The 25,539-nt window shown below is 51.2% G+C and overlaps 1 protein-coding gene across 1 annotated transcript in view; it reads right to left on the bottom strand.

Annotated features, from left to right (window-relative positions):
* PTPN3 (protein tyrosine phosphatase non-receptor type 3) overlaps positions 1 to 23,348 on the bottom strand; it is a 118,687-nt gene extending 95,339 nt beyond the window's left edge. The window contains exons 1-2 of the mRNA XM_052644804.1: positions 23,254 to 23,348; positions 14,911 to 15,095 (exon numbers count right to left, since the gene is read on the bottom strand). Of these exons, the coding sequence (XP_052500764.1) occupies positions 14,911 to 15,095; positions 23,254 to 23,348 (280 nt within the window). The remainder of the gene's footprint in view (positions 1 to 14,910; positions 15,096 to 23,253) is intronic.
* Between the last annotated feature and the right edge of the window lie 2,191 nt (positions 23,349 to 25,539).

Raw genomic sequence — 25,539 nt, forward strand, 5'->3', positions numbered from 1 at the left:
AAAGCTAAAATGGCCTGTTAAACTATGAAACAGAGGACAAAATAGTACAAACAGACAAAGAGCAGTATGTAAAGCTAAAAACATAGACGATGAAGTCGATCTTATCCTGAGCAGTTTCTACCTAAAATTAAGCTACCCATCTCTCTTCACTCTCCCTCTGAATAGTTCCACTGGGCCCCAAACAGGCTGGAAAACAGGATGGAATAAATTTACTCTACAGGGACATGAATCAAGTTGCATAAACTTTACAAAAATACTGTGCTAATATTTGCCCTTGGGGCACAGACACGCCCATTTGGGTGTCAGTCAATGATATTTCTATCTTAGGCTCCAGCTCCCACCCCTGTATAGCCAGAAGCAGCAGAAGCCTTCAGAAAAGAAAACAGCTAAAGTCACTGTGAAAGGTTTGAGATGTGCTAATCGCGGCACATCCCAGCCAAGAAGCTGGAATCTCACAACTGGACCATCCCGCCAGCTCTGTTCTTGCCAAGGAGTCTGAGGCCAGCAGCAGCCTGCCCGGAGAAATGCAGTCCTTGCCACCAGCAGCCCGCGCCATAATGTTATCTCAAGGAAACACAGAGAAAAATACCCTCTAACTCCCCTCCCGCCACCAAAGTGTTAGTGGCTCAGTCGTGTCCAACTTTTTGTGACCCCATGGACTGTAGCCCGCCAGGCTCCTCTGTCCATGGGATTCTCCAGGTAAGAATACTGGAGTGGGTCGCCGTTTCCTTCTCCAGGGGATCTGCCCGACACAGGGATCGAACACAGGTCTCCTGTAGAGCAGGCAGATTCTTAACCAAAGCACCACCCTCTTTGTCACTTATCAGCCAAGTGACCTGGAAAGTTACTGCTTCATTTCTCTTCAGCTCGGTTTTCCAACTTCAAGCGTTCGAAGGCCCCTCTCAGCTTTAAAATCCTCTGCCTGTAAGGCTTTCATTGGAGGAGCCATCTCCGGTTAGATTAGCTACAGTAACTCTGCTGGCTCCCAGCAGGTCTAGAAACCAATTTAAAAATCTATCTTCATATAGCCTATTTTGATTTTCAGGGCTTTGACTTGGTGAGATGAGGGCGCCAGAAAACTAATTAAAAGAAACCACAAAAGAAACTCTTAAAACAAACAAACAAAAAAAACCGACTTATAAAGGCATGCCAAAATGCTCATCAGATTAGTATTTAGGAATAATGAAATGGAAATAATGCATCTTGTTGCTGCTGTAGCTGCACTTATGTATTTGTACGGAGACCTTCCACATGCTGGGAGCTGGGAATACGGACATATGATCCACTCTTTGATTTCCAGGAGTCCTCAAGCCACTTGACCAGGGACACCGCTGTCTGGGGCCCCCCCACCCGGTGGCCAGGGCCAACTGGAGGTTTGAACGAACGCACCAGACTAGCGTTCCAATCTCTGCTCTGCCACGCCCAGGCTGACGGACCCCTGGACGGATTCACTCTCAAAAGTCTGTTCCCGCATCTCTACGAAATGTGGAGGAGCAGCGATCTCGCATCTAACTCTGTGCAGACAGCCCCAGCTACCCTGAGGACTGAGCCTTTACAGCGGCCCTCTCTGACCCCTCATTAGTCCCCGGGGCCGTTCCCACTGCCGGGCTTCCTACCCTGAGGAGCAACCAAGGGCCCTACAGGGCTTTGAGGTTTTCCAAATACATGCACGCCCATTCCTCCTGACTCTCCTCTATCTGATGGGGCCCAGCTGTCCGCATTTTACAGATGGTAGAGGAGACACTGGGAGAACCCTGCCCAAGTGGCAGTCAGCCACCAAACGGCATGAGGGCCCCAGCTTGGTGCAGGGCACCACATACCTCCCCACTGAGTTCCCTGGCCTGTGCACTCAGAGGAAGGTGAATTACAGGTGCTTTGCTGCAGGGAAAAGGCCCCACCTCATCACGACCGACTACAGGTATGTTCTCACCCTTTGAGATCGTCTTCATCGGCACTCCCCCAGCTCACATGTTGGTAAACTTCCTCTTAGGGAGGAAATGATCCAGAAAAACCCCTTTTCCCTCTAATTAATTCCGCAACATTAGAAACCTGAGTAATGCCTGGGTATTTATTACCATCGTCCCTCTGTTCTAAAGTGACAACAGGTGTTTCAGAAGTTATTTTAAAGGGACAGTACATCCAAAGTACCCTCTGTGAGGATTGTGATTTTAGAGAAGTGTGGAACAGGAATCTTTCAGAATTGTGGAGATGTAGCAAGGGACTTCGCCTCACTTTTATAAAAGGCGTGGGCTGGAGCGAGTGCCCATAACATCTAAAGGCCCTTCCAGCTCCAGAGGCAGCCACCCTGAGCTAATTATTAACAGCAGGAGAGCAGGAGGGGCCACCTCATTTCCTGAGGCCAGGCCCTGGGTTTGGCCTGGGCCTCTCCTACCCCGTGACTAACAGCTCTCCTTCCAGGGAGATCCTGAGAGTGTCTGGCCAATCCCTTTCCACGGCACCTGCCTCCAAGGATCTCGGAATTGAGAAAGACTCAGGCCTGGGTACACTGCAGCCCTCAGGAGCCTGGGTTTCTCAGTGAACTTGAGCTCAACCAGATCCCTGCCAACTCACCTTTGGGGCACACATGCTGGCTCCGAGCCACTGGACCTCATGAGGACAGCCATTGGGTGTGGGGGGATGGGGGTGGCAGAGTGGAGCCTGAGTGTGGCAGGGGCCTGGGTTTCCAGGAGGATTCAGGACAGCCTCACAGCACCCAAACCTTGAAGTTTTGTTCATCTGGCTACTTACTGGAGGTACTTGGGCAGCACAGAACCTACCTACCTCCACGCCTGTGAAAAAAACAAGTTGACTCCGACCACCGGAAGGAGAGTGCCGCTCCAACACATGAATAGTGCTGTCTGTTTGGGGAGGGCTTTTTTTTTTTAAGTTGTACTTTCATGTCTATATAACCATACAGCCTACTCTTTCCCATCATCGCATAATGAAACATTTGTCCAGGTATTTCAAACACTTTACTGGGATTTTTGTTATGGTTTTATAGTATTCCACCAAGTGGAACCGTAACCATGGCTGGGTGCTCAGATGACTTCTAATTAGGAAGGCTCAGACTTGCAACGGAGAAGGCAATGGCACCCCACTCCAGTACTCTTGTCTGGAAAATCCCATGGATGGAGGAGCCTGGTGGGCTGCAGTCCGTGGGGTCACAAAGAGTCGGACACGACTGAGCGACTTCACTTTCACTTTTCACTTTCATGCACTGGAGAAGGAAATGGCCACCCACTCCAGTATTCTTGCCTAGAGAATCCCGTGGACAGAGGAGCCTGGTGGGCTGCTGTCTATGGGGTTGCACAGAGTTGGACATGACTGAAGCGACTTATCATGCCTGCATGCATTGGAGAAGGAAATGGCCACCCACTCCAGTATTGCCTGGAGATTCCCAAGGACAGGGGAGCCTGGTGAGCTGCCGTCTGTGGGGTCACACAGAGTCAGACACGACTGAAGCGACTTAGCAGCAGCAGCAGACTTCCAAGGGCTTCCCTGGTGGCTCAGACAGTAAAGAATCCGCCTGCAATGTGGGAGACCTGGGTTGGATCCTTGGGCGGGGAAGACCCCCTGGAGCAGGGCATGGCAACCCACTCCAGTATTCTTGCCTGGAGAATCCCCATGGACAGAGGAGCCTGGCGGGCTGCAGTCCTTGGGGTTGCAAAGAGTTGGACACAACAGTGACACAGCACAGCACAGCAGACTTCCAAAGGAAACCACAGTAAAGCAGGTAGGGAGGAAGGAGCAGGTGACCAACATGAAGAATTGGGGCCCAGGTGAGCCCGCTTTAGGGGGAAAACACAATCCAGCCACCAAAGATGCATGGGCACAAGGTGATGGGAAAGGCTAGGCCACCATCTGACCAAAAAAAAAAAAAAAGGCAAAAAACAGATGAGCAGGTAATTAATGCTAATTGGAACAAAACCACCAGATGTTCTGTTATTCACCAGTTTAGAGCAGAATTTAAAGAGGATGGAAAGGCATCTCCTGACCACCTCCCATGAGCCACCAGAGAATACCCCTCTCATCTCATCCAGCTCCCATATCAGATGCGGGACCCAGGTTAGACAGCGAGGTCCATGCCTGAGGTCACCTGGCACAGAGCAGAGCCCAGGCCCAGTGGCTCCTGATGAAGTCATACGCCCCCCAGACATCGCACCACCTGCTCTGGTGTGTGCTTAAACAGAACATGTGCATGTCAACCATTTTTAAATGCACAATTCAGAGACATTACATTCACAACACTGTGCAACCAACTCCACGATTTATTTCCCAAACTTTTCCATCCCTCCAAACAGAAACTCTGTACCCATGAAGCAATAACTCCCTGCTCCCTCCCACAACCTCTGGCAACCAGCTATTTTCTATGAATTTGCCTATTCTAAATATTTCATATAAGTGGAATTATACAATATTTGACCCTTTGTGACTGGCTTATTTCACTTAGCCTAATGTATAAAGTTCATCCATGCTGTGGCATGTATAAGAACTCCATTCCTTTTCAAGGCTGAATAATATTCCACGGTACAGAGAGACCACATTTTGTTTATCCATTCATTTGTTGACACTTGGGCTGGTTCCACCGTGTAGCTATCATGTTGTAAATAGTGCTGCAATCACATCTCTTTATCAGTAACTGCTTTGGGGTGTACACCTAGAAGCAGGTCATGACTTGCTGGGTCATGCAGGAATTCCATGCTTGGCCTTTTGAAGGGCCGCTAAACTGTTTTCTACAGAGGTCGTACCATTTAACATTCCTACTGGCAATATAAGAGGGTTCCAATTTCTTCACATCCTTACCAGTACTTTTGATAACAGCCTTCCTAGTAGATGTCAAGTGATACTTCACTGTGGTTTTAATTTACATTGCCCTAATGACTAATGATGGTAAGCATCTTTTCATTGTGCTTACTGGCTATTTGCAGATTTTCAGAGAAATGTGTATTTGAGTCCTCTGCCTATTTTTAAATCGGGTTATCTTAATTTGGATTAGTTATAGAAGTTCTTTATATAATCTTACATTAAACCTTTATCAGATATGATTTGCAAATATTTTCTCCCATTCTGCAGGCTTTCTTTTCACTTTTTTGATTATGTCTTTTAGGCACCAGAGTAATTTCAATGAAGTTCAATTTACTTTTCTTCTGTTGCTTGCGTTTTTGGTGTCATATCCAAGTTTAACTCCAAGGACATGAAGATTTATCCCTGTTTTTCCCTCAGAGTTCCAAGTCTTTAAGCTTTTATATTTAGGGCATTAATCCATGTTGAGTTAATTTTTGTATATGGCACGAGGTAGGAGGCACTCCAGTGTTCTTGCCTAGAAAATCCCATGGACAGAGGAGCCTGGTGGGCTGCAGTCCATGGGGTCGCAAAGAGTGACTTCACTTTCACTGTTCACTTTCATGCATTGGAGAGGGAAATGGCAACCCACTCCAGTGTTCTTGCCTGGAGAATACCAGGGACAGGGGAGTCTGGTGGGCTGCCGTCAAAGAGGTCGCACAGAGTCGGACATGACTGAAGTGACTTAGCAGCAGCAGGAGGCACCCTGGTCTTCCTAACAAGGATCCCTCCCTACCACAATCCTCTGGCACAAGACTGCTACACTAGATTGTGAACTTCATGAAGGAAGGGTCTTTTAAAAACCATGCTCCAGGGCCTGGTACCCAGCAGGTGCTCAAGAATTAACTGTAGGATAAATGGACAGTTGAGTGGATAAACCATGGCGGGGGGTGTCCCCTATCCCCCACCTGCTTCTCATCACTACTGTCAGACACCCACAGCTGGCTGAAAGCCTCTGGTCTGTAACAAAGTAACCTTATAGGCTAACCTAAATATGTATCAACAACTGCACTTTATACACTCCTATTACTTCAACTGGCTTCCCAGGTGCTCAGTGGTAAAGAATCCGCCTGCAATGCAAGAGATGCGGGTTCGATCCTTGGGTCAGAAGATCCCCTGGAGAAGGAAATGGCAACCCACTCCATTATTCTTGGCTGGGAAATCCCATGGACAGAGAAGCCTGCCAGACTGCAGTCCATGGTGTCGCTGAAGAGTTGGACAGGACTTAGCAACTAAACAACAATATTAGCTCAACCAAAACAATCCAAGATCTAACCGGCACATTTAACTAAGGACAAGGCAGAGGGTCCCAGCCCTGGAAAGCTCAACATGTCCTTACCAGTCTCCTAGCTCAAGTCCTTCATTGCACAGAGGAGGAAATCAAAGGGCCAATGGAGCCAGTGACTTCCCAAAGTCTGGGCTTTCACGCCCAGGGCGTCCCCACCAAACACAGGCCTGAGCAATCACCCCCTGGAGAACACGGCAAGGCACCAGGTTAGCCTCCACTGCTTCCAATGGTGGGAGTGGCCCTCTGACTCCAGAACCCGCCAGTGGAAGAGTGAACTCTGGGTCCTGGACCTCATCCTGCTGCACTGGGGCGGTGGGGGGCGGGGGGGGGGTGTGCCTTTCCTATCCGCCTCCTCTGCTCCCTCCTCCAGCCGCACTGCCCCCCTCCCCTGTACCCCAATGTTCCAAGCCTGCTCCCACCGCAGGTGTTTGCAGGTGCTGTTCTGCCTGTTTGGAACTCTTCTCCCTCCAATATCCTCCACCTGGCTCCATCCCTCACTCGAAGTGTCGGATCCATGAGGCCTTCCCAATCTCCCTTCTTCCTTGCTCACCCCTAGACATGTTAAATACCATGGCTTGCTTCCTCCCAATACCCAAGTCCATGCCTCCCACTAGAATGGAAGTTCCTTAAAGGCAGGGAGGGGCTTTACTGTTACCGGCTGTGTCCTTAGCACCTGGAGCCGTTCCTAGCAAGCCTGAGGTGCCCTGTAATGCACCTGCGGATGACATGGGCAAAAGGACAGAACGGGGAGCATGACACTCCCTATTACACACACCCGGAACTACTTCCGGGTCCGGAGTGCTACGGCGGGGAAAGCCGGCGGCTCCAGACTCACAAGCGGGCACTGCCTGGACCCTGCGGCCAGAGGCCCTCTGGCAGTGCCAGGCTCCTGGGCCTGTGACGGTGCAGGCAGGGCGGGGACACCATGTACCATCAAACTTCCCACCTGTCCCAGCCAAGCCCAGGATGCTAGCAGCTGCTGCTGTGCTTACCCCGCCACAGAGAATGGAGTTTTTCCCAAAGGTGCTTATCAAATGCTTGTGAAAAACACACACACACACATACCAGTGAATGGCTAATGTGCACAAGGCTGACACCTGCACTCCTAGCAGGCTCACGTCAGCATTTCCAACAGCACATCATTCCAACAACACTGGGAGGTGCTTTGACCTGGTAGGTCATTTCTAGGACCCTACTGTCAGGATATATTGAGACATGGAAGTTTAAATAAAACAAAGATCTAAATAAAACAAAGATTTAAATAAAATAAAAGCAAATATCTTCCTTGCAGAGATATAACATTGAAAACGACAAACAAAAACCAGATTTCCAAGCTCAGAAGGCCAGTTAAGTAAGTCAAAACAGCCACGAGATGTCCATGAAGACTTCATAATGACATGGAAAATATAAGTAAAAAAAAAAAAAAAAAGGTGGTTTTAAAATTGTACCTACTAGTGTGAGCACAACTGTAACAGTCCTTGTATAAAGTATACAGGAACTCACAGGATGTGAAAATTGTTAACTTGTCCATTCTTTCAACCTTTCTGTATTGCCTAAGTTTTCTATGAGTAATAATGAATTCAAAAATCAAATTGATAGCACTTAAAACGCTATTGAGCTGACTCATTTGAAAAAACCCTGATGCTGTGAAGGATTAACGGCAGGAGGAGAAGGGGACGACAGAGGATGAGATGGTTGGATGGCATCACTGACTCAATGGACATGAGTTTGGGTGAACTCCAGAAGTTGGTGATGGACAGGGAGGCCTGGCATGCTGTGGTTCATGGGGTCGCAAAGAGTGGACACGACTGAGCGACTGAACTGAACTGAACTTAAAACGCTATCACCTGAGGCCTCATTGGTGCACAGGGTGTGTAACTGCTTAAACCTCCACCCCGTGACACTCGGCCACCTCCTCGCCCCTTTCTGCCTTCACCTGACCCTGCTTCTCCCTGGTGCTCCCGCTGGCCCCCAGCCCCTGGCACCAGCAGCCCTCCCCAGCCCACCACAGCTCTGACCCTGCTCCACCACCTCCTCTCCTCCCCCAGGCAGGGCTGCCCCCCCCCCTGCCCCCACCGCGACACTCCCTGGCCCCCAGCCCCAGGTCGGAGCCTGACTCCTCGGCCTCCCAGCTGCGTGACTGTGGGCAAGTTGCTGAACCTGAGACTCCAATTCCTCCGCAGGAAAATGAGGTGAACCCCAACTCACAGGGCATCTGAGGTTCAGGCGTTAGACAGCCCCCACACCCCAGGGGGTCCTTTCTTCCCTGGCTAGAGGTTCAACATGCTAACGGCGGTGTGTCTCTAGCCCCCTACCACGGGACAGATCCCTACCTCCCGGCTTCACTCAGCCTTGAGAAGCACTGCTTATGGCACACGGGTGGTTGGGGAGAAATTTCTCAATTCTCGATCAGCAGAATTCTTGCCCTCCCCTGCAGGAGGCAGAAAAGCAGGTCTGCTTCTGGGATCCCGGACTAAACAACTGTTTCTTGGCTGAAATTCCCATCCTCACCGTTGAAGCCTCCAGCGCTCCAGAAAACTCAAGAGCCCAACTTTCACAGCTGATGCCTAAACCCACGCCCCCAGCACTCATCCTCCCCGTGTCCCCATCTTAGCTGCCAAAGCGGTCCCCGCATTTTCAGTTGAGGTCCTGCCAGCTCCTGACGCCACCTTCTCCCATCCACACCAATGCTTGATCTCCCGGGCCCTCCACACAGGGGCTTGGTTCTCCTGTTCTTTGGGTTATGGAGCGTTGTTCTTCCTGCGTGTGAACACTCTGTGCTCAGCCCCTGATGACCCCGCAGGCGTTTAATGAGGCCCGCCTGTAGCCTGGCTCCACGGCAGGTGCCGGGGCTCAGAGACTAAGAGGCTGTCTCCGGGCCCTGCTCTCAGGGAACTGAGAAGCTAGTCAGAGAGAGAGATGCATGAATAATCCAATAATCTCCTTCCAGGGTGGGAAGTACGTCTGTGAAGAAAGCTGTGAACCACTGGCTGCGGGGGTGGGGAGTGGGGGAGCCTTGTCTACGGCCTGACCACAGCTCAGCTTAGGACCAAAGCAAACAGCTTTTAGGGGGATTCTCATGGCAAAACTAGACCTTGAAGGATGGAGTTTCAAATAGCACAATCAAATCACCCAACACTTCCCTCAAAGTCTGCAGGGACCCCCGCTCCCTGTTGTCCATCACTCACAAGCTGTTTCCCATCTCATCCTCCAGACCCCAAACACCTGGGTGCACCTGCTCCACGAGGCTGGGTAGAAAGCCACACAGCTGCGTTTGGTCAGCATCTTCCACATCCTCTTGTCCTCACCTGGCCACCTCGCACCACACTCCTGAGTAGGGCCACCCAGGCGTGGTGTCCGGACTGGCGCCATCAGTATTACCCACGTGCTGTTCAGTTCAGTCGCTCAGTCGTGTCCGACTCTGTGACCCCATGAACTGCAGCATGCCAGGCCTCCCTGTCCATCACCAACTCCTGGAGTTCACCCAAACTCATGTCCATTGAGTCGGTGATGCCATCCAGCCATTTCATCCTCTGTCATCCCCTTCTCCTCCTGCCTCCAACCCCTCCCAGCATCAGGGTCTTTTCAAATGAGTCAGCTCTTCGCATCAGGTGGCCAAAGTATTGGAGTTTCAGCTTCAACATCAGTCCTACCAATGAACACCCAGGACTGATCTCCTTTGGGATGGACTGGTTGGATCTCCTTGCAGTCCAAGGGACTCTCAAGAGTCTTCTCCAACACCACAGTTCAAAAGCATCAATTCTTTGGCGCTCAGCTTTCTTTAGAGTCCAACTCTCACATCCATACATGACCACATGCCATTAGGAAGACACAATCTCACAACCGACCGCGGGCTGAGATCATACGCACGGTAAAGCCTGAGAAGCCCTGCTCTCCACCCCAGTTCTACACCCCCAGGCTTTCGGCCTTCTCCTCTCCACTGTGGGGCCAGCTGCCACCTTTCGGTGCCTTTAGTATCCACAGAGAGAGCTGACACACACACCTGCAGCGTGTCCACCCCACAGCGGCGCTGCTCCAGCTCCACCCTCCAGCCCCAGCACAGGGACCACAGCCCCCTCCATCCGACACCCAGCCCCACCCAGGGTCAACTGTCACCCTGCGGTCCTCCTGACAAGCTCACTGAGAGGGACAGATGGCAGGCAGTGACTGAGCAGCAGCGCCTCCCGAGAAATGACCGCGTGCCACTGGGAGGGGCCTGGGTCATCATGGAATCTTCACTCAACCCTGTCATACCCTGGGACACCTGTCACCCCCACCACGGAAATCAGGAAATTGAGACTTTTGGAGGCTTGCTGGGGTCCTGGAGTTAGTGAGACGGGCTTCCAGAGACAGCCCCAGGTCACGCTCAGCACCAAGAGATACGAGTGCGCACCATAGCCTCGCAGAAGACTGGGGAGGAGGAGGGACACCTGTATTTTAACTGGGAACAGTTACTTGGCTGGACCTAGAAACCAGGAGCAGAGTCACCGAACAGGTGGGAGAGGCAGGCGGGGGCCAGATTACGGAGCCCTTCAATGACGGACTCAACTGCTGCAGCTTTTGGGGCTCAGGAGCAGTGACGCTTCTGGAGCAGGTTGGACCTAAACTGCTGCACCTTCCCTGACATTCACTCCGTCCCCTCCTTCATAACCCTAACCCTCTCAGGCTTCTCCAACCCTCCCAAAGTGGCCGATACAGTCGACTTCCCCGGGTTTGCTCGGCTCCATTGCCCGCCCTGCCCTCCCCTCTCCAGGAGGCCCATGTGCCCCTCAACAAAGCCCAGCTGCCAGGAATCCTTTCCCTCCCCTCCTAGGACAGGGCTCCCTTCCACACCCAGTCTTCCCACATAGAATCACCAGTTTCCACCATCATCTCCAAGAAGACAGGTGGAGACTTGCCTCCTTCCCCTGTGGCCCACAGCCTGAAGACACCAGCTCGGCCCTGGGAATGGAATTGAAAAAAGAGGCCCTCTCTGCCCTGGGGAGGCTGACGAGGGGGAGCCTGACCCTGAGTGTGCAGCCCCTTCGGCAGGGGAACAATCTCATTTGCCCATACACTCAGGCACCTGGATCCACTGCAAACTCTCAAGAGACTGAAATCTTAAGTTTTTGAAAATGCCTTTTAGCAACAGATAACCACTGCAACAAGGAATCCGATCGAAACCATTTAAGATTAACTTTGCGTAAGACAGAAAACCTTAAAATTACAACACAAGAGTTTTTAAATTCCACCACTATTTATAGGCTGAAAATTGTGAAACACAGATCTCCTCTGGAGTCCACCTGCTCCCCATGTGGTCTCCTGGCCACAGTCTCAGCACCACCTGGGGGGCCTGTTAGAGACGCAGCAGGCAGGGCCCATCCCTGACCCCTCGAGTCAGAATCAGCACGTCAGCACTAAAGCTTGGGATGCCCTGGCTGAGAGCACATGGTCTGCATGGCTTAGGGGAGAGAGAGAGACCAGGGAAAAGCAAGGCCTATGGAGCCAGGTGACAGGGGACCCGCAGAGAAGAGGTGATCTTGGTGTTTCTGCAGGGAACAATGACAGCAACATGAAGCAGGTATAGATGCGAGGGGCCCACTGGGGAGAGAGGCAAAGTGGAGGGCAAATGGGAGAAGCGTGTGAACCCACCCAGTTTTGCTGAGGGGTGGCAAGGGCAGGCTGAAAGAGGGGCTGAGGTGGGCTGATGGGTGGGATTTGTCCAGTGCAGCTGTAGTGGGAGGGACATACTGAGATTTCTAAGTTAGCAAACATGTCACTCGGAGAGAGAACATTTTTAAGGAGGAGGGTGGAGAGCTCTGCTTTGGGCATGCATGTGCACAGGAGAACCCTGGGGAAACTCAGGGCGTGGGGGGCAGGTGGGGGGAATGCTCAGATGTGATACGCACAGAGATGACCGGGCTGGAGCAGGCCCTGATGATGCGACCCAGGAAGGCGTGCAGGACAGTTAAGAGCAGAGGGAAAACAGCTGAGGATGAGCCAGGATGGGCAGGGAGGCAGGAGGCGGGGCTGCATCACAGAAGCCCCAGCATGAGGGCGTCAGCACGGAGGCCAAGTGGGCTGAATGACCAAATCCCACTGATCTTGACAAGTGAGCGATCTACCACGGCAAGGGTAGTGTTACTCAAGGGTCAGGTGGGGAGGCCTGGGGACACTGGGCTGGCAGTTGCAGGCAGTAAAGCTGAGACTGCTAGATATATTGGAGAAGGCAATGGCACCCCACTCCAGTACTCTTGCCTGGAAAATCCCATGGACGGAGGAGCCTGGTAGGCTGTAGTCCATGGGGTCGCACAGAGTTGGACACGACTGAAGCGACTTAGCAGCAGCAGCAGCAGCTAGATAAATACATGTCTAAACATCTCACCTGGGGTTGCAAGCCCCCTTTCATCAAGACTGTCTTCTCTGGTACACCCGTGTTCCTAGCAGCATTACTTGCAATAGCCAAAAACAATGGAAGCAACCCAGGCGGCCGCTGACAGATGAATAACAAAATGTGGTATGTACATTCAGTGAAGTATTAGCCTTAAAGAGGAAGGAGATTTTGACACGTGACATGGATAAACCTGGAGAACATTATGCTAAGTGAAATAAGCCAGTAACAAAACAGCAAGTACTGACATGATAACAACATGATTCCAATTATATGAGGTACCTAGAGTAGACAAAATCATAGAGATAGAAAGAAGAAGGCTGGCTGCCAGGGCTGGTGGTGGGGAGAATGGGGAGTTAGTATTTAATGGCTACAGAGTTTCAGTTGTGCAAGAGGACAAGAGTTCCGTGGCTGTATGGTGGTGATGGTCGCACAAAATCACGCTTGATGCCACTGGACTGGACATACTCTGAAAACATATGTCTTTTTTCCAGCAGAGGGATAGAAAACCTGAGCTCTTGGAACTGTCTGTGTCAAGAGAGGGGAGAGTGGATCCTTTTCAGTGACTGTAGACTATTCCTCCAGGAGGCTTCCCAGTGAAAGGAAAGGTGTGATGGGGTGGTGACCTAACGGTGAGGCAAGGCTCGGAGGAGGCTTTTTCCCCCTCAGGTGATATGATGACAGTCTTCAGCTGGAAGTGGAGAGGTGAGCCTGAGCCAGAGACACTCATTTTCTACCAAAGAGAGAGAAAGAAAGAAAGAGGGAGCAGGGATGGCCATCCCAGCGCCACAGGTGGTGGGGTCACCTGGAGAGGGGAGGGCAACAGGTAGGAGAGCTGGAGAGAGTGGAAAGGTCAGGTTGGCTGGCATGAGAGCAACAGGGGAAAACAGAGGCCTGGCTGGGCAGCAGGAAGGGTCCCGCTGGCTGTAAAGCCCAGAGCACACCATCTGCAACAATCACTAAGCCTGGGGCAGCGGTCCTCAAAGGACAGTCCCTGGTCTCTGGACCCACCAGTAGCATTACAGAGGAGCTTGTTAAGAGATGCAAATTCTGAGGCCTCACGTGAGTCTGATTCAGACCCACTGATTCAGAATCTCTGAAGGTGGAGCCCAGCAGCCTGGATCTTAAAAGATGGGACTGTGATGTCCTCAAGTCTGAGGAACACTAATGCGGAATACAGAAATTCAGTGAAGGGTTTATATCATCTTTACACAAAAACTAAAAAAAAAAAAAGAGATCAGCCTAGCAACTTCTACATAAAAAGAGCAAGAAATGAGTAACTGCTTTGATGCCAACACAGCTTATTTCTACAGTTAGAGAATTGCCACAGGAGGTTAATAAAACAATAGAAATACACAGTCTACTTCATAGACTTCCTTAGATGAGACCTAGAAAACGCACCCAGGGTCTTGGGGCTGGACCCTGTATGATCGGTCCCTGCTTCTTTGACTGTGTGCCTTGGGCATGCCTCAGTTTCCCCATCTGTAAAGAGAGGGAGCTGAAAAAGGTTCTTCTGAGGTCCCTTCCAGTTCAGACACTGTATGACCCTTTGTCCTATAAAAGGTGACCTCAAACTCAACACTTTCACACAGTCTCACAGGGGATGAGGGAGACACTATTAACCAGTAAACATATCACAATTAACTAGAAAATTTTCCAAGATACTAGTGCTAGTATCTTGCATTCCAATAACTAGAAACTCTTTCACTAACTGGCTTTTCCATTAAAGCCACCAACACCTTTAGTTATAAAGACACGATACTGTATTGCACCATGTTCTTGAACTCCACAAGACCAGGATCCCCCAGGAAATCTCTCTATACCTTCACATTTTCACCCTATAATACAGGCATACTTCAGCGATACTGTTGGTTCCATTCTAGAACACCATAAAAAAAGTGAATGCTGCAATAAAGCAAATCACACACATTTTTTGGTAGTCTATTATGTATAAGAGCATTATATCTGAAAAAAACAATATATGTACTTTGATTAAAAATACTTTGCTAAAATATGCTAACCATCATTTGAGCCTTCAGTGACTCACAATCTTTTGCTGGTGGGGTGTCTGAAATGTTGCAAGAGCTACCAAAAGTGACAGAGAGACCCAAAGTGAGCAAATGTTATTGGAAAAATGGGACCAAAAGACTTGTCTGGTGCAAGGTTGCCACAAACCTTCAATCTGTAATTAAAAAAAAAAAAAATGCAATGTCTGCAAAGCACAGTACAATGAGGCATGCCTACACTTTTTAATCCAGGCAGGCAGGGTTTGTGTTTGTTGCCAGGCAGAAAATGAGTTAAGGAACTGGACTCATCAGACCCCAGAGCTCGCCCCCTATGATGAGTGTCAGGGCACTCAATACTGCAGGTCTAGGCTTCCTGATAAATGGCCCCCTAGTGGCCTTGTTACCAGAATCCCTCAACGCTGGTTTCTTTGCCTGGTCTCTCTGCATCCAAGTCCTTGTCTGCACCTTGTCATTCAATGCCCATCCTCTTATGTCTGGGTCCCCAATGCCAGCTGCTTCTGTGCCTCTGCCAAAGACCAGCAACTCGGTTCTAATCTCAGAACTAGGGCTGGAAGAGGGACCTGGGTGCCTGCACAGGAAAGACAGGGGAAGTGTGAGCCCTGTGGGTGCTGGGACTGGGGTTGGGGGGGCGGGCAGGAAAGACAGGGGAAGTGTGAGCACTGTGGGTGCTGGGATTAGGTGGGGGGAGCAGGAAAGACAGGGGAAGTGTGAGCCCTGTGGGTGCTGGGACTGGGGTTGGGGGGGGGGTGCGGGCAGGAAAGACAGGGGAAGTGTGAGCCCTGTGGGTGCTGGGACTGGGGTGGGGGGGGGGCGGGCAGGAAAGACAGGGGAAGTGTGAGCACTGTGGGTGCTGGGGGTAGCGGAGAAAAGGTCCAGGGGAACTCTGGTCTCCAGCCCCACTTCACTTACACATCTTGGCTCTTAAAATCCATTAGGACTGGGTCAGGAGGAAGCACAGCTGGCTTGTCTTTCCCCCTGTACACCCATCACAGACTCTGTCCCCCCTCCTCCTGGTTTTGGAAGTGATGCTCCCACTCTCTCACAGTCCCCGTGGCAGGAAGCAGCAGGTGAGGGGAGGGCTCACACAAGGTTCATGTAGCAGGAGAAAGGCTGGGAGGGGCATGCCAAGGGAGGTGAGACCACAGAGGCAACCGAAGCCATGAACACGTGACTCGGCAGATGATGCCAGGGCAATGAGGTTTGCTTTGTCCCGGCAGAAAATTCTTAGTGCTAGAAGAGTTTCCCAGGCTGATCCCCTGGCGCTGATCTCCTATTCAAAGTCGCATGTGGGCAGAGTGACCACACAGCCTGATTTGTGCGGGACAGCCCTAGTTGAGGCTCTCGATTAGATGCAATTAATAGCACCCTGTTTATTCTCAAAATGTTCTGGTTTGGATCAAAATTCTAGTCACCTTATTCTTGGGCCCCTAGGCCTATGAAGTCAGAGCTGCAGTTGGCAAAGCTGAGTCCTGCCCCTCATGAAATATTCTCCTTCCCTCTCTAGCATGCCCGCCAGGCCATCACCTGGCATCTGCTTGTATTCCTGCAGAGACAGCAAAGGCCTCTCTCGTTTTGGGAGAAAGCTGTGTTATTGAAACAAAAATAGGATGGATGAATCAGCAAGGTGGTGTGGCATAAATACACAATGGAATATTACTCAGCCATAAAAAATAAAATCTTGCTGTGTGTGGCAACATGGATGGATCTAGGGGGTATTATGCTAAGTGAGGTAGGCCAGACCGAGAGACAAATACTGTATGACTTCACTTACACATGAAATCTAAAAACACAAAAGAGCAAATGAAACAAAACAGAAAGAGATTCATAGATGGAGAGGACGAAAAGGTGGTGGCAGGAGGGGAGAGAGTGAGGGAGTCGTGCGAAGTAGGTGAAGGAGATTAAGAAGTACAAACTTCTAGCTATAAAATAAATAAGCCATGGGGAATGTAAGATACAGTTTAAGGCATAAAGACCATACTACTGTAATGACTCTGCAGGAGGACAGATGGTTTCTAGACTTCTCCTGGTGATCATTTTATAACACAGGCCAATGTCAAATCACGACGTTGTTCACCTGAAACTGACATAATATTGTATGTCAACTACACTTCAATTAAAAAGCAAATGCATGAAAATAAGAGTAGCCAGATTCAAACCTACACACAGCACGACAGCAACTAAATAACATCCTTCAGCAAGGAAAGGCGTGGGAGTGGGGCAAACTAGACAACCTGCTGACTTCTTTCCTCCCACCTCCTTCCATCTTCATTCACCAAATGTTAACTGAGTGTGTGTGATGTTTCAGTGGCAGTGAAGATACAAGGGCGGGCTAAAACAGACTCAAATCGAGGCGCATCCTACCAAAGAACTGGCCTGTATTCTCCAAAAATGTCAGGATCATAAGGGACAAACAAAGCCTGAGGAACTGCTTTAATCTAAAGAAGACTAAAGAGACATGACAACCACAAGCAACGCCTGATCTGGGGTTTTCTTGCTGCAAAGGCCACTCTCAAGACAACTGGCAAAGCCTACAGGTCTGTAGATGAGATAACAGTACTGCGTCAGTACTGACTTCCTGCTTTTAAAAAGTGTACCACAGTTATACAGGAGGATGTCACTGGTTTTAAGAAATACACTTAAGTATCTGGAGGGATAGGAAGAGTCCTCAAATGATCCTCAAATGGTCCAGGAAAAAAAAATGCATATACAGAAGAATAAGATGGCAATATTTGAGGAATCTGGGTGAAGGGTATATGGGAGTTCTTTGTTCTATTCTTAGAACTTTTCTATAAGTCTGAATTAGGTCAAAATGAAAAGTTAAAGGAAAAAATAAATCTCAGGGACAGTGTGTATGTGTGGGGTGTGTGTGTGTGTGTTTAAAGGAAGACAGACTCCGATTTCACAAAACTCATAGTGTGGCTGGGGACACAGGTACTAATGTAAATAAATGGCACTAATTAAGCACAAAATTGCAACTGTGAAAAGTGCTGTAAAAGGAGAGAGACCTGGTGGTGCGATGGCAGTGTTTACAGCAGGCGGCTTTACCCACAGCAGGAAAGCAAGGGGAGACATCAGCAATCATGGAGCCAAGGTCTGAAGCATGAGTTAATGAGGAGGTGGGGACGAAGGTTTCAGGCTCTCGCTGGCCCCATCAGCAGAGAAAGCATGGGGACCAAAGCATGTACACTAGGGCCTGCAAGAGATGCCAGCGTTAGTTTTGTCTTTTACTCTAGGAGCAAAAGGAAGTGATTTTAAAAGACCCTCTGGCGGGTGGCAGAGAACAGGCTGGCGCGTGGCAGGCATGTGGCGTCCACCACAGTGGTGGTGTTGAGCCGCCTCCAGGAAGAACACCACGCATGACTTTCCCTTTGCTCCCTGATGCCTTTACTTTCTACAACCACCAAGTATGAATTTGGTAACCAGACCGGGCAAAGGGGCTGGGAGTGGGGAGGGCGTTGAGGGAAGAGTGGGAGGCAAAGTGGGCCAGACACGAGCTCAGGCTGTCGCCACACCCCTTCCAGGCCCACCAGTGGGTCGGGTCAAGGGGTGGTTGACAAAGCCGGTTGCTGCCTCTCCCACCGAGACCCTGGGGTCTGCACTGAGGCTGACTCACCTGAGGGAAGCGGGGTGCAGGGACCAGGTCTTCACAACCCCCTCTCTTACCAGTGCCTTTCATCACCACGGCGTGCAGCTGGCCACCGCCCCTTTCTGGTCCTGGATCGTGCCCCTTGGAACGATCCTCTAGCCCTGGGAATTGGGCCCTCAGCACGGCCCTGGGAGCCGGCCATCACTCACCACAGCCTCTCTCAGGATCAAACGCTAAACAGGACGCTTGTCTGTGAGTCAGGGGCCCAACCACAAAGGGAGGAGACCCTTTTCTGTGCCAGGTTCTCCCCGAGTGGGTTTTCAGTTCATTGGCTCCTTTAAAATGGTCGATTTAACGGCAACAGGTTCTTTCATTATCCTCGTTTTACAGTCAAGATGAGTCTAGGGACAGACTTGAGTTCCAATCCTGGCTGTCCTTGCAGAGCAGCATACCCTGCCAGGAGTCACTTCATTGCTCTGAGCCTCAAGTTTCTCATCCCATTCTGTCAACTGGGGCTGCTAAGTATTAGCAACATTCTGGGGCTAGAAGGTACTATTTATTCCCTTTTGAGGCGCCAAGAGGCTGAGGACAGAAAATTCAAACTACACATTGCTTAAATATTTACAAAGAGCTTGTGTATCCTGACAGTAAATCATGGGACCTGAATTTTCCAGGACTATCCCAATTTCAAATCCTCTGTCCTAACTTTCCACATAAACCATTGAAATGTCTCAAAAATTCCACTCTCTCAGTATCCAAACAACACCTCCCAGGCCTCCTCTTGCACAAAGACGCAGCACAAACATTCTTTCTCAGACTACAGATCCCAATCTTTGGTTTCGAAAATGTAGTCAGTGGAGCCCCGCTGGCCCCCTGAAGGAAATGGGGTCAAGGGAGAGAAATCGGGGGCAGTCAGCACTCCGTCAGGACTCTCAGACTCGGCTGCTTCCTGGCACGTGGACGTGAACTGGAGGCCAGGAGAAGCTGTACCGCGATGAAAGCATCACCCACAGAGGGACTCAGACTAGGAACACGAGCTCTGCCTCCATCTACCTGCCCAGTGGCCTGTACACAGGAAAGCAGCACAGCCAGAGAGTTGCTACGAAGATTAAAAGGACTGATTAATGTTTGGAAAGTACTCAGAACAGTGCCTGGCAGCCAATAAGTGACGTATCAGTGTTTAATAACTAAAAACAGAGGTATCTCTGGCAGAAGGTGCTCATGCCTTAGACAGGGCCCAGAGGCATTGCTCCTATGCAGGGAAAACAAGGCTTTACCCCTGGACTGAGTGAGGCTAGGCTGCTATACAGAGACGGGGGGGTTGGGGGGTTACCCTAACTACAGAAGGTGGGTCCTGCATTAGCCAAGATCAGAAGGCTGGATCTGGGAAGAGTCACCACTCCTGAAATACAAGAGGTTTCTTCATGCCTCTAAGTTGTCCCATCTGCTGTTCTGTCTGCCCACTGAATACCATCTTTTTCTACTTCCAAGGCTGAATTTGAATGCCAACTACTCCCGATGAGTGGTCCCTGATGCCCGTCAGAACAAAGGGCTGTCTCCACTGGGATCTCTTGCATCTAGCTTTATCCTCTTTTAAAGCATTAATCAGACAGATGACAGACAGCACACACATGCCCACATGCATGTACACACATATACACACACAGAAATGTCACGATGTCACTGCCTTCCTAACTCCCCCATGAATCCTTCCAAGACAGGATCACCCTCCATCTCTGTGACACACAGAAGTGGCTCAATAAAGGCCTGAATTTGCTGTCATGTCTGTGCTCCCAGCTGGTCTTCCTCTAGGCGGAAGTCCCTTACACGTGTATGCATCAGGAGAAGCTACAGAGATGCAGGATCTCTGGGTCTTGGAATGCACGATCTGATCAGATTTCAGACAGGGACCTACCTAGCACTCCCTTTTAATTGTCCCTCAGGCAGATGAAAGGACACACCTGTGAGAGCAGGGTCTGCAGTGGCCAGGACCCAGACTTGGGCAGAGCGGACACACTGACCTGGTCTTGTCTCAGAGTTGGTAAGAAGAGCTCAGGCTTAGAAAACTAAGCTAGCCACGCTGCCCCGCCCACCCAGCTTGTCAACGCCAGGGGATTGCCCTCAGCATTCCAGCCCCTGCTGAGAAATGAAGAGGGTGGCCCCGCTTTCCAGGCCCATTGTCTGGTGGAAGGAAGGTGAGCATGGGAATTAGGGTTAATAGGCACTTCTCTGGAAGACGGAAGGACCACAAATCGCAGGATCCCCCTCCACCAATGGGCCACAAACCCTAAAGATTGCGGGGGAGGTGAGGGGCCATGTCTTCCTGCCTCCCACCATTCCCTAAGCCCCTCTGGTAGGTTATATCCATCCTAGAAAACGGAATCCTTCATATGCCTGGACCTGAGAGTCAGACAATCCCAATTCATCCCTCTAGCTCCTGGTCCCACTCCATCTTTGCTAGCTGAGGTACCTCATCTGTAAGAGGGGAGAGGGACCACACTGAAATTAAACACCGCACGTGGGACCTTCTAGTTCACACTCAACAATCGAGGAGTTGGTCCCAATCCTCTGAGACCAATAACCAGCCTGGAACCCCAACTTCTTTCAGGGATAAGATTGTCTCTGACTAGGTTCTTGACACTTGAATGGGAGTGTTAAAAAGCTATGAGAACACCTTCTCTATGATAAAATGTGGAAAGGAGGGCACAGATAAAGGATGGTGAAGCAGTGTGGGATCCTGAATTTGACTCTGTGCTAACTTAGGTTCTTTCCTCTGCCCCAAGCTGTCCCTGACCTTGGCCTCCCATGTGTCTGGCCTGGCCAGGACCTGCCCTCTCCTTGAGGAGTTCCCCAGGCACCCTGGGTTTACTGGAGTCTGGCCCACTCTGCATCCCCACCGAGCACTGCACCTGCCATGCAGAAGCAGCTCAATAAATGCTGAATGGAATGTCTAGGACCCTCCAGCCACTCTGAGATGCCTTCAGGAACCTGACCTTTTACATTCCAGCTAATGTCTAATTTGCATAGAGGAGTTGTTTTTAGGAGCCAGCAAATCACCAGAGACAAGGCTGGATCAATACAGAGTATTAGGCACGTTGTCTTCTACTCTAATTCTCTGCAAATTGGTATTCCATTAACTGTACATAGAATTTACGGGAGCTCACTATGAACTAGAATATTAAACTAGAATGACCTACTCTCTGTCAGATAATAGCTTACTGTTGTTAATTTTCAACTAGCCAGAAAGGTTTCCAGCTTACAATCTACTTTCCATCTTGATTTAATCAGGAAAGCCATCTATTTGAGAATACAATAAAGGGCAGCTTGATGCAGAAGAAAAAAGACCTGCCTGTGGAACCAGATGACAGGAGTTGTATCCCAGCTACACCACATACTGTGCAATTGGCTGCTCAAAGCCTCAATTTCCTCATCTGTAAAATGGGAATAACACCAGCCTTACTGGTGGGAGCTGTAAAAATTAAATGAGCTGATGCATGTGGATGCACTCCGGTGCAGTTCTACAAGGCTATAAAAAGTTGGTTATTACAGTGAAAACAGAAGATGAAATTCTCAAACAACTCAGACAGGCTAATGACAAAAAGCAGGGTGGATCTAAATCAGTGGTTCTAAAGGGGGAGAAAGGGAAAATGTGCCCCTCGTCCAGGGGGAAGGAGGTTGGGAAGACAACTGAGGGAGAGGGACTGCTACTGGGATCTACTGGTCAGAGATGAAAGATGCTGCTGAACATTCCACAATGCAGAGAAAAAGCACCACAACAAGGAATTATTGAACCCCAAATGTTAACAGTGCCAGAGTGAAAAAACCCTAATCTAAATAATCACTGAAAGTTGAGTTTGGGAGCTTTTTAGAGCAGAAATCTTCCTAACCAGGCTTTACTTTCAAGCACGAGCTGCCTAAACACTTGCAAGATGGATTGCCAGACAGCTCTTTTGTAAGTAAAGCTGAACTGCCAACTCTTGGAGTTTCTAAACGTATAAAACTGCTTTTAAAGAAGATGCTCTCTGATTACAATTCAGCTAAACTGTTTTTCCAAAGATTTCAGGAGAAGTTCTCCCGGGCACAAGGCAGGGTCTGTCACTCTGCCACTAGGCCCTGAAGATGTCTTCCTAATTCTAATTTCCTGGTGAAATGGGAGCCACGAGGGTCTCTAAACGAATTAAATTCACATCACGCCAACTGCTCGCTTGCCTTGTGCTGGGCACCGTGCCAAACACCTCCACATCATTTATCCCACTTAATCCACCCAACAACACAGTGAGGTGGGCATTATTACCGGCTGTTTGCAGGGGAGGAAACTGACGATCAACGAGGTTAGACAACTCGCCCAAGGTCATCAGCTGGCTTAAGGTGGGGGCCTAACCTGAACCGAGGTCTCCGGTTTCCCAGTCACAAGCTCTGTCCACCACCTCGGAAAACCCAGGTGTCAAGTCGTCTCAACTTCCCATGAATTTTTTAAGGCAACCGCAACTTCTCAGTAAGTTCAGGTTGCTGAAAATGGGAATTTCCGGGGCACTGGGCGCTCTCACATACAGTCCCCCACTGCAGCTGTCTCACTGCAGGTACCTGATAAATCATTCCATATCACCCGCGGAACGGGGAGGATTTATTGGGGCTGGAGTTCGTGCCAGGCCCAGGAAATGCCATCTTTGAAAGCCGAGAGGCGGATTCGCCCTGGGAGCCGAGAAGGTCTGGCCGCCGCGCTTGGCTGGCTCCCCGCGCGGGCTGCGCGCCCCCTCGGCGTCGGGGGCGGGGGGTCGCGGCGCGCTGGGGCCTCCCGGATCGCCAGCCGCTCCGGCTCTACCGGTCGCGTCCGCCCATGCCCGGGTCGGAGCGCACGCCCACGCCTCGCCGCCGCCGCCACCGCGTCCCGCCAGGGACCCAGCCCCACCCGGTCCGGCCTGCTCCCTCCCGCCCGCGCCCCACCAGGTGAGCGCGGCCAGGGCGCCCCCTCCCCGCCCCGCCGAGACGCCGGGACGCCGGGGCCGCCGCGTCCGCCAGTCCGCCCGCGCGTTCGCCGCGCGCCCGGGGACGGTGGGGGCGGGGCGGCGCCCAGCGCGACCCCGGCCCCCGGCGGCTCCGCGCCCCGCCCCGAGCCCGCTGGGGTCGCGCCGATCCGTACCTGCAGCATCCGGGGGCGCGGGGCGCCCAGGTAGGTCGCGCGTACGGGCGGCGCGGAAGCTCGCTTGCGGCGCGACCTGGCCGCCGTCTGAGCATGCCCAGTGCCGCCCGCAGGCGGCTCCCGCCGGCCCGGCTGGCCGCGACGGGCCCGCGCGCCGGGCTGGGGGCGGGCGCCCGGAACGCCCTGCGGGACGCCCCCGCCCCCACCCGGGGCCGGTGCGCTCGGACTCGTCTCCCAGGGCTACCCGCGCTCTCCAGCCGAGGTCCGTGCAGCCCGGCGTCCCCTCGCGCATGCACGCAGGCGTTCGTGCCATAACCATTTATTGGGCACCTACTGTGTGCCCAGCCCTCAGTGATTTTATGCCTAGGAATGTCAAGCAGCCAGCGCTAAACAAATATTTGAAATGGGAAATGTTGCCCAGCTAGGGTCCTGCTGACTCCCGTGCAGTGCCCATCCCAGGCCACTAAAAACTTCCCAGCTTAAACTTTCTTCCCAAGACTTATGGGCCCTTTACCTGACCTGGCTCCTGCATTCCTTCACCTCCAGGAGCACCTTTCTGTCCATCAGACACTCAGTGTCCAGCCTCAGGATATTTGCATATGCCTTTTCGCCTCTGTGTGGGATGTCTTTGCCCACCTTTACCCTTGACTGGAACCTTCTCATTGTACTTACGTCCTCCTTCTCCGAAAGGCCTTCCCTGATCACTTTATTAAATTAGTCCCCTGATCATAGAACTTTCCGTGTCGTCACTCTATTTTCTTCACATTTATCATTATCCATTAGTTCATTCAACAGATAATTTTTGATCACTTACTTTGATTCTTTACGTGTGATGAACAGACAAAAATCCTGTTCCCTGCTGGAGTTCGGCAGGCAATAAACATGCAAATAAGCGAACTCATGTGAAAGTGAAGTCGCTCAGTAGTGTCCGACTCTTTGCGACCCCATGGACTGTAGCCTACCAGGCTCCTCTGTTCATGGGATTTCCATTCCAAGCAAGAATACCGGAGTGGATTGCCATTTCCTTCTCCAGGAGATCTTCCCGACCCAAGGATTGAACCCGGGTTTCCCGCATTGTCGGCAGACGCTTTACTGAGCCACCGGGGCAGCCCAAGGGAAAAAAACCATAAAGAGAAGGGGTGGAGGGAGTGCAATTTCAATGAGGCGGTAAGACCTTTCAGCCACGCAGATAAATTGGGAAGAGCATTCCTGACAGAGGGATCAGCCAATGCAGACATTACGACGCAGGACTGCTTAGGAAATAGCAAGCTGGGGAAAGTAGCAGGAGATGAGGTCGGTCACTGTCTTTTCCTCTGATTTGTTTACTTCTTATTGTGTATTTCCCTGAAGAAGGAAATGGCAACCCACTCCAGTATTCTCGCCTGGAGAATCCCATGGACAGAGGAGCCTGGCAGGCTACAGTCCATGGGGTTCGCTAAGAGTCGGACGCGACTGAGCGACTAACACTGTTGTGTATTCACCTCTGGAATTTCAGCTCTGGGACTGTAGTCCTGCCTGTCTTCATTACCTTGTCCCAGCCCCTACAACAGCACGTGGCACCCAGGAGATGCTCAAAAACGATTTGTTGAATGAATATGTGAATGGAGGAAGTGAAGGTTGTAATCATCCTGTCCCGACCAATGCCCAAGGTCCAGGGGCCCTGTCGGCCTAGGGCCTTTCGCGGCAGCTGGCAGAACCTGGCTGCTTCACTTCGGTCTTTATCCCCGAGTCGCAAGTCCCCGGTAGCGCCCCTGCAGAGGGCGCCCCCGGAGCATCGTGTCGGGGGAATTTCAGCAGAGGTAGGGAGTCCCAAGAAGAGGACCCGCCCCGCGCACCTCCCTGTGCCCCGCCCCGCGCCCGGGTCTCCAGCAAAGCCTGGAGCTGTGGCACCATTGGGACGGCCCGGAGAGCACTGGGCATGCTCGGAGCCGGCCAGGGCCCAAGCGCCGGGGAGGAGGAGCCTCCTGGCGGGGTGGGCGAGGCCTCCTTCAGAGTTCAGCCAGACCTTCAGCCCACTCAGTTTCCGTCCCCAATTACGGTGGGGTCTGAGGGCATTTTTTTGTTTGTTTGTTTGTTTTTTCAAAACTCAGTGGGAGAGCTGGAAATTTGGGAAACTGCGAAAAATATTCTCTGTCCTGTCCCAGCTGCTGTGTGACCTAGGGTAAGCACCTTACCCTCTCTGTGCCTTAAATAATGTGAACACCTATCACTCCGATTTGAACCATGTGTAGGGAATGAATGAAATCAAGAACATGAGCTTGTTTCAGTTCAGTTCAGTCGCTCAGT

The sequence above is a fragment of the Budorcas taxicolor genome, chromosome 8 (assembly GCF_023091745.1).
Source record: "Budorcas taxicolor isolate Tak-1 chromosome 8, Takin1.1, whole genome shotgun sequence".
NCBI classification, from domain to species: domain Eukaryota; kingdom Metazoa; phylum Chordata; class Mammalia; order Artiodactyla; family Bovidae; genus Budorcas; species Budorcas taxicolor.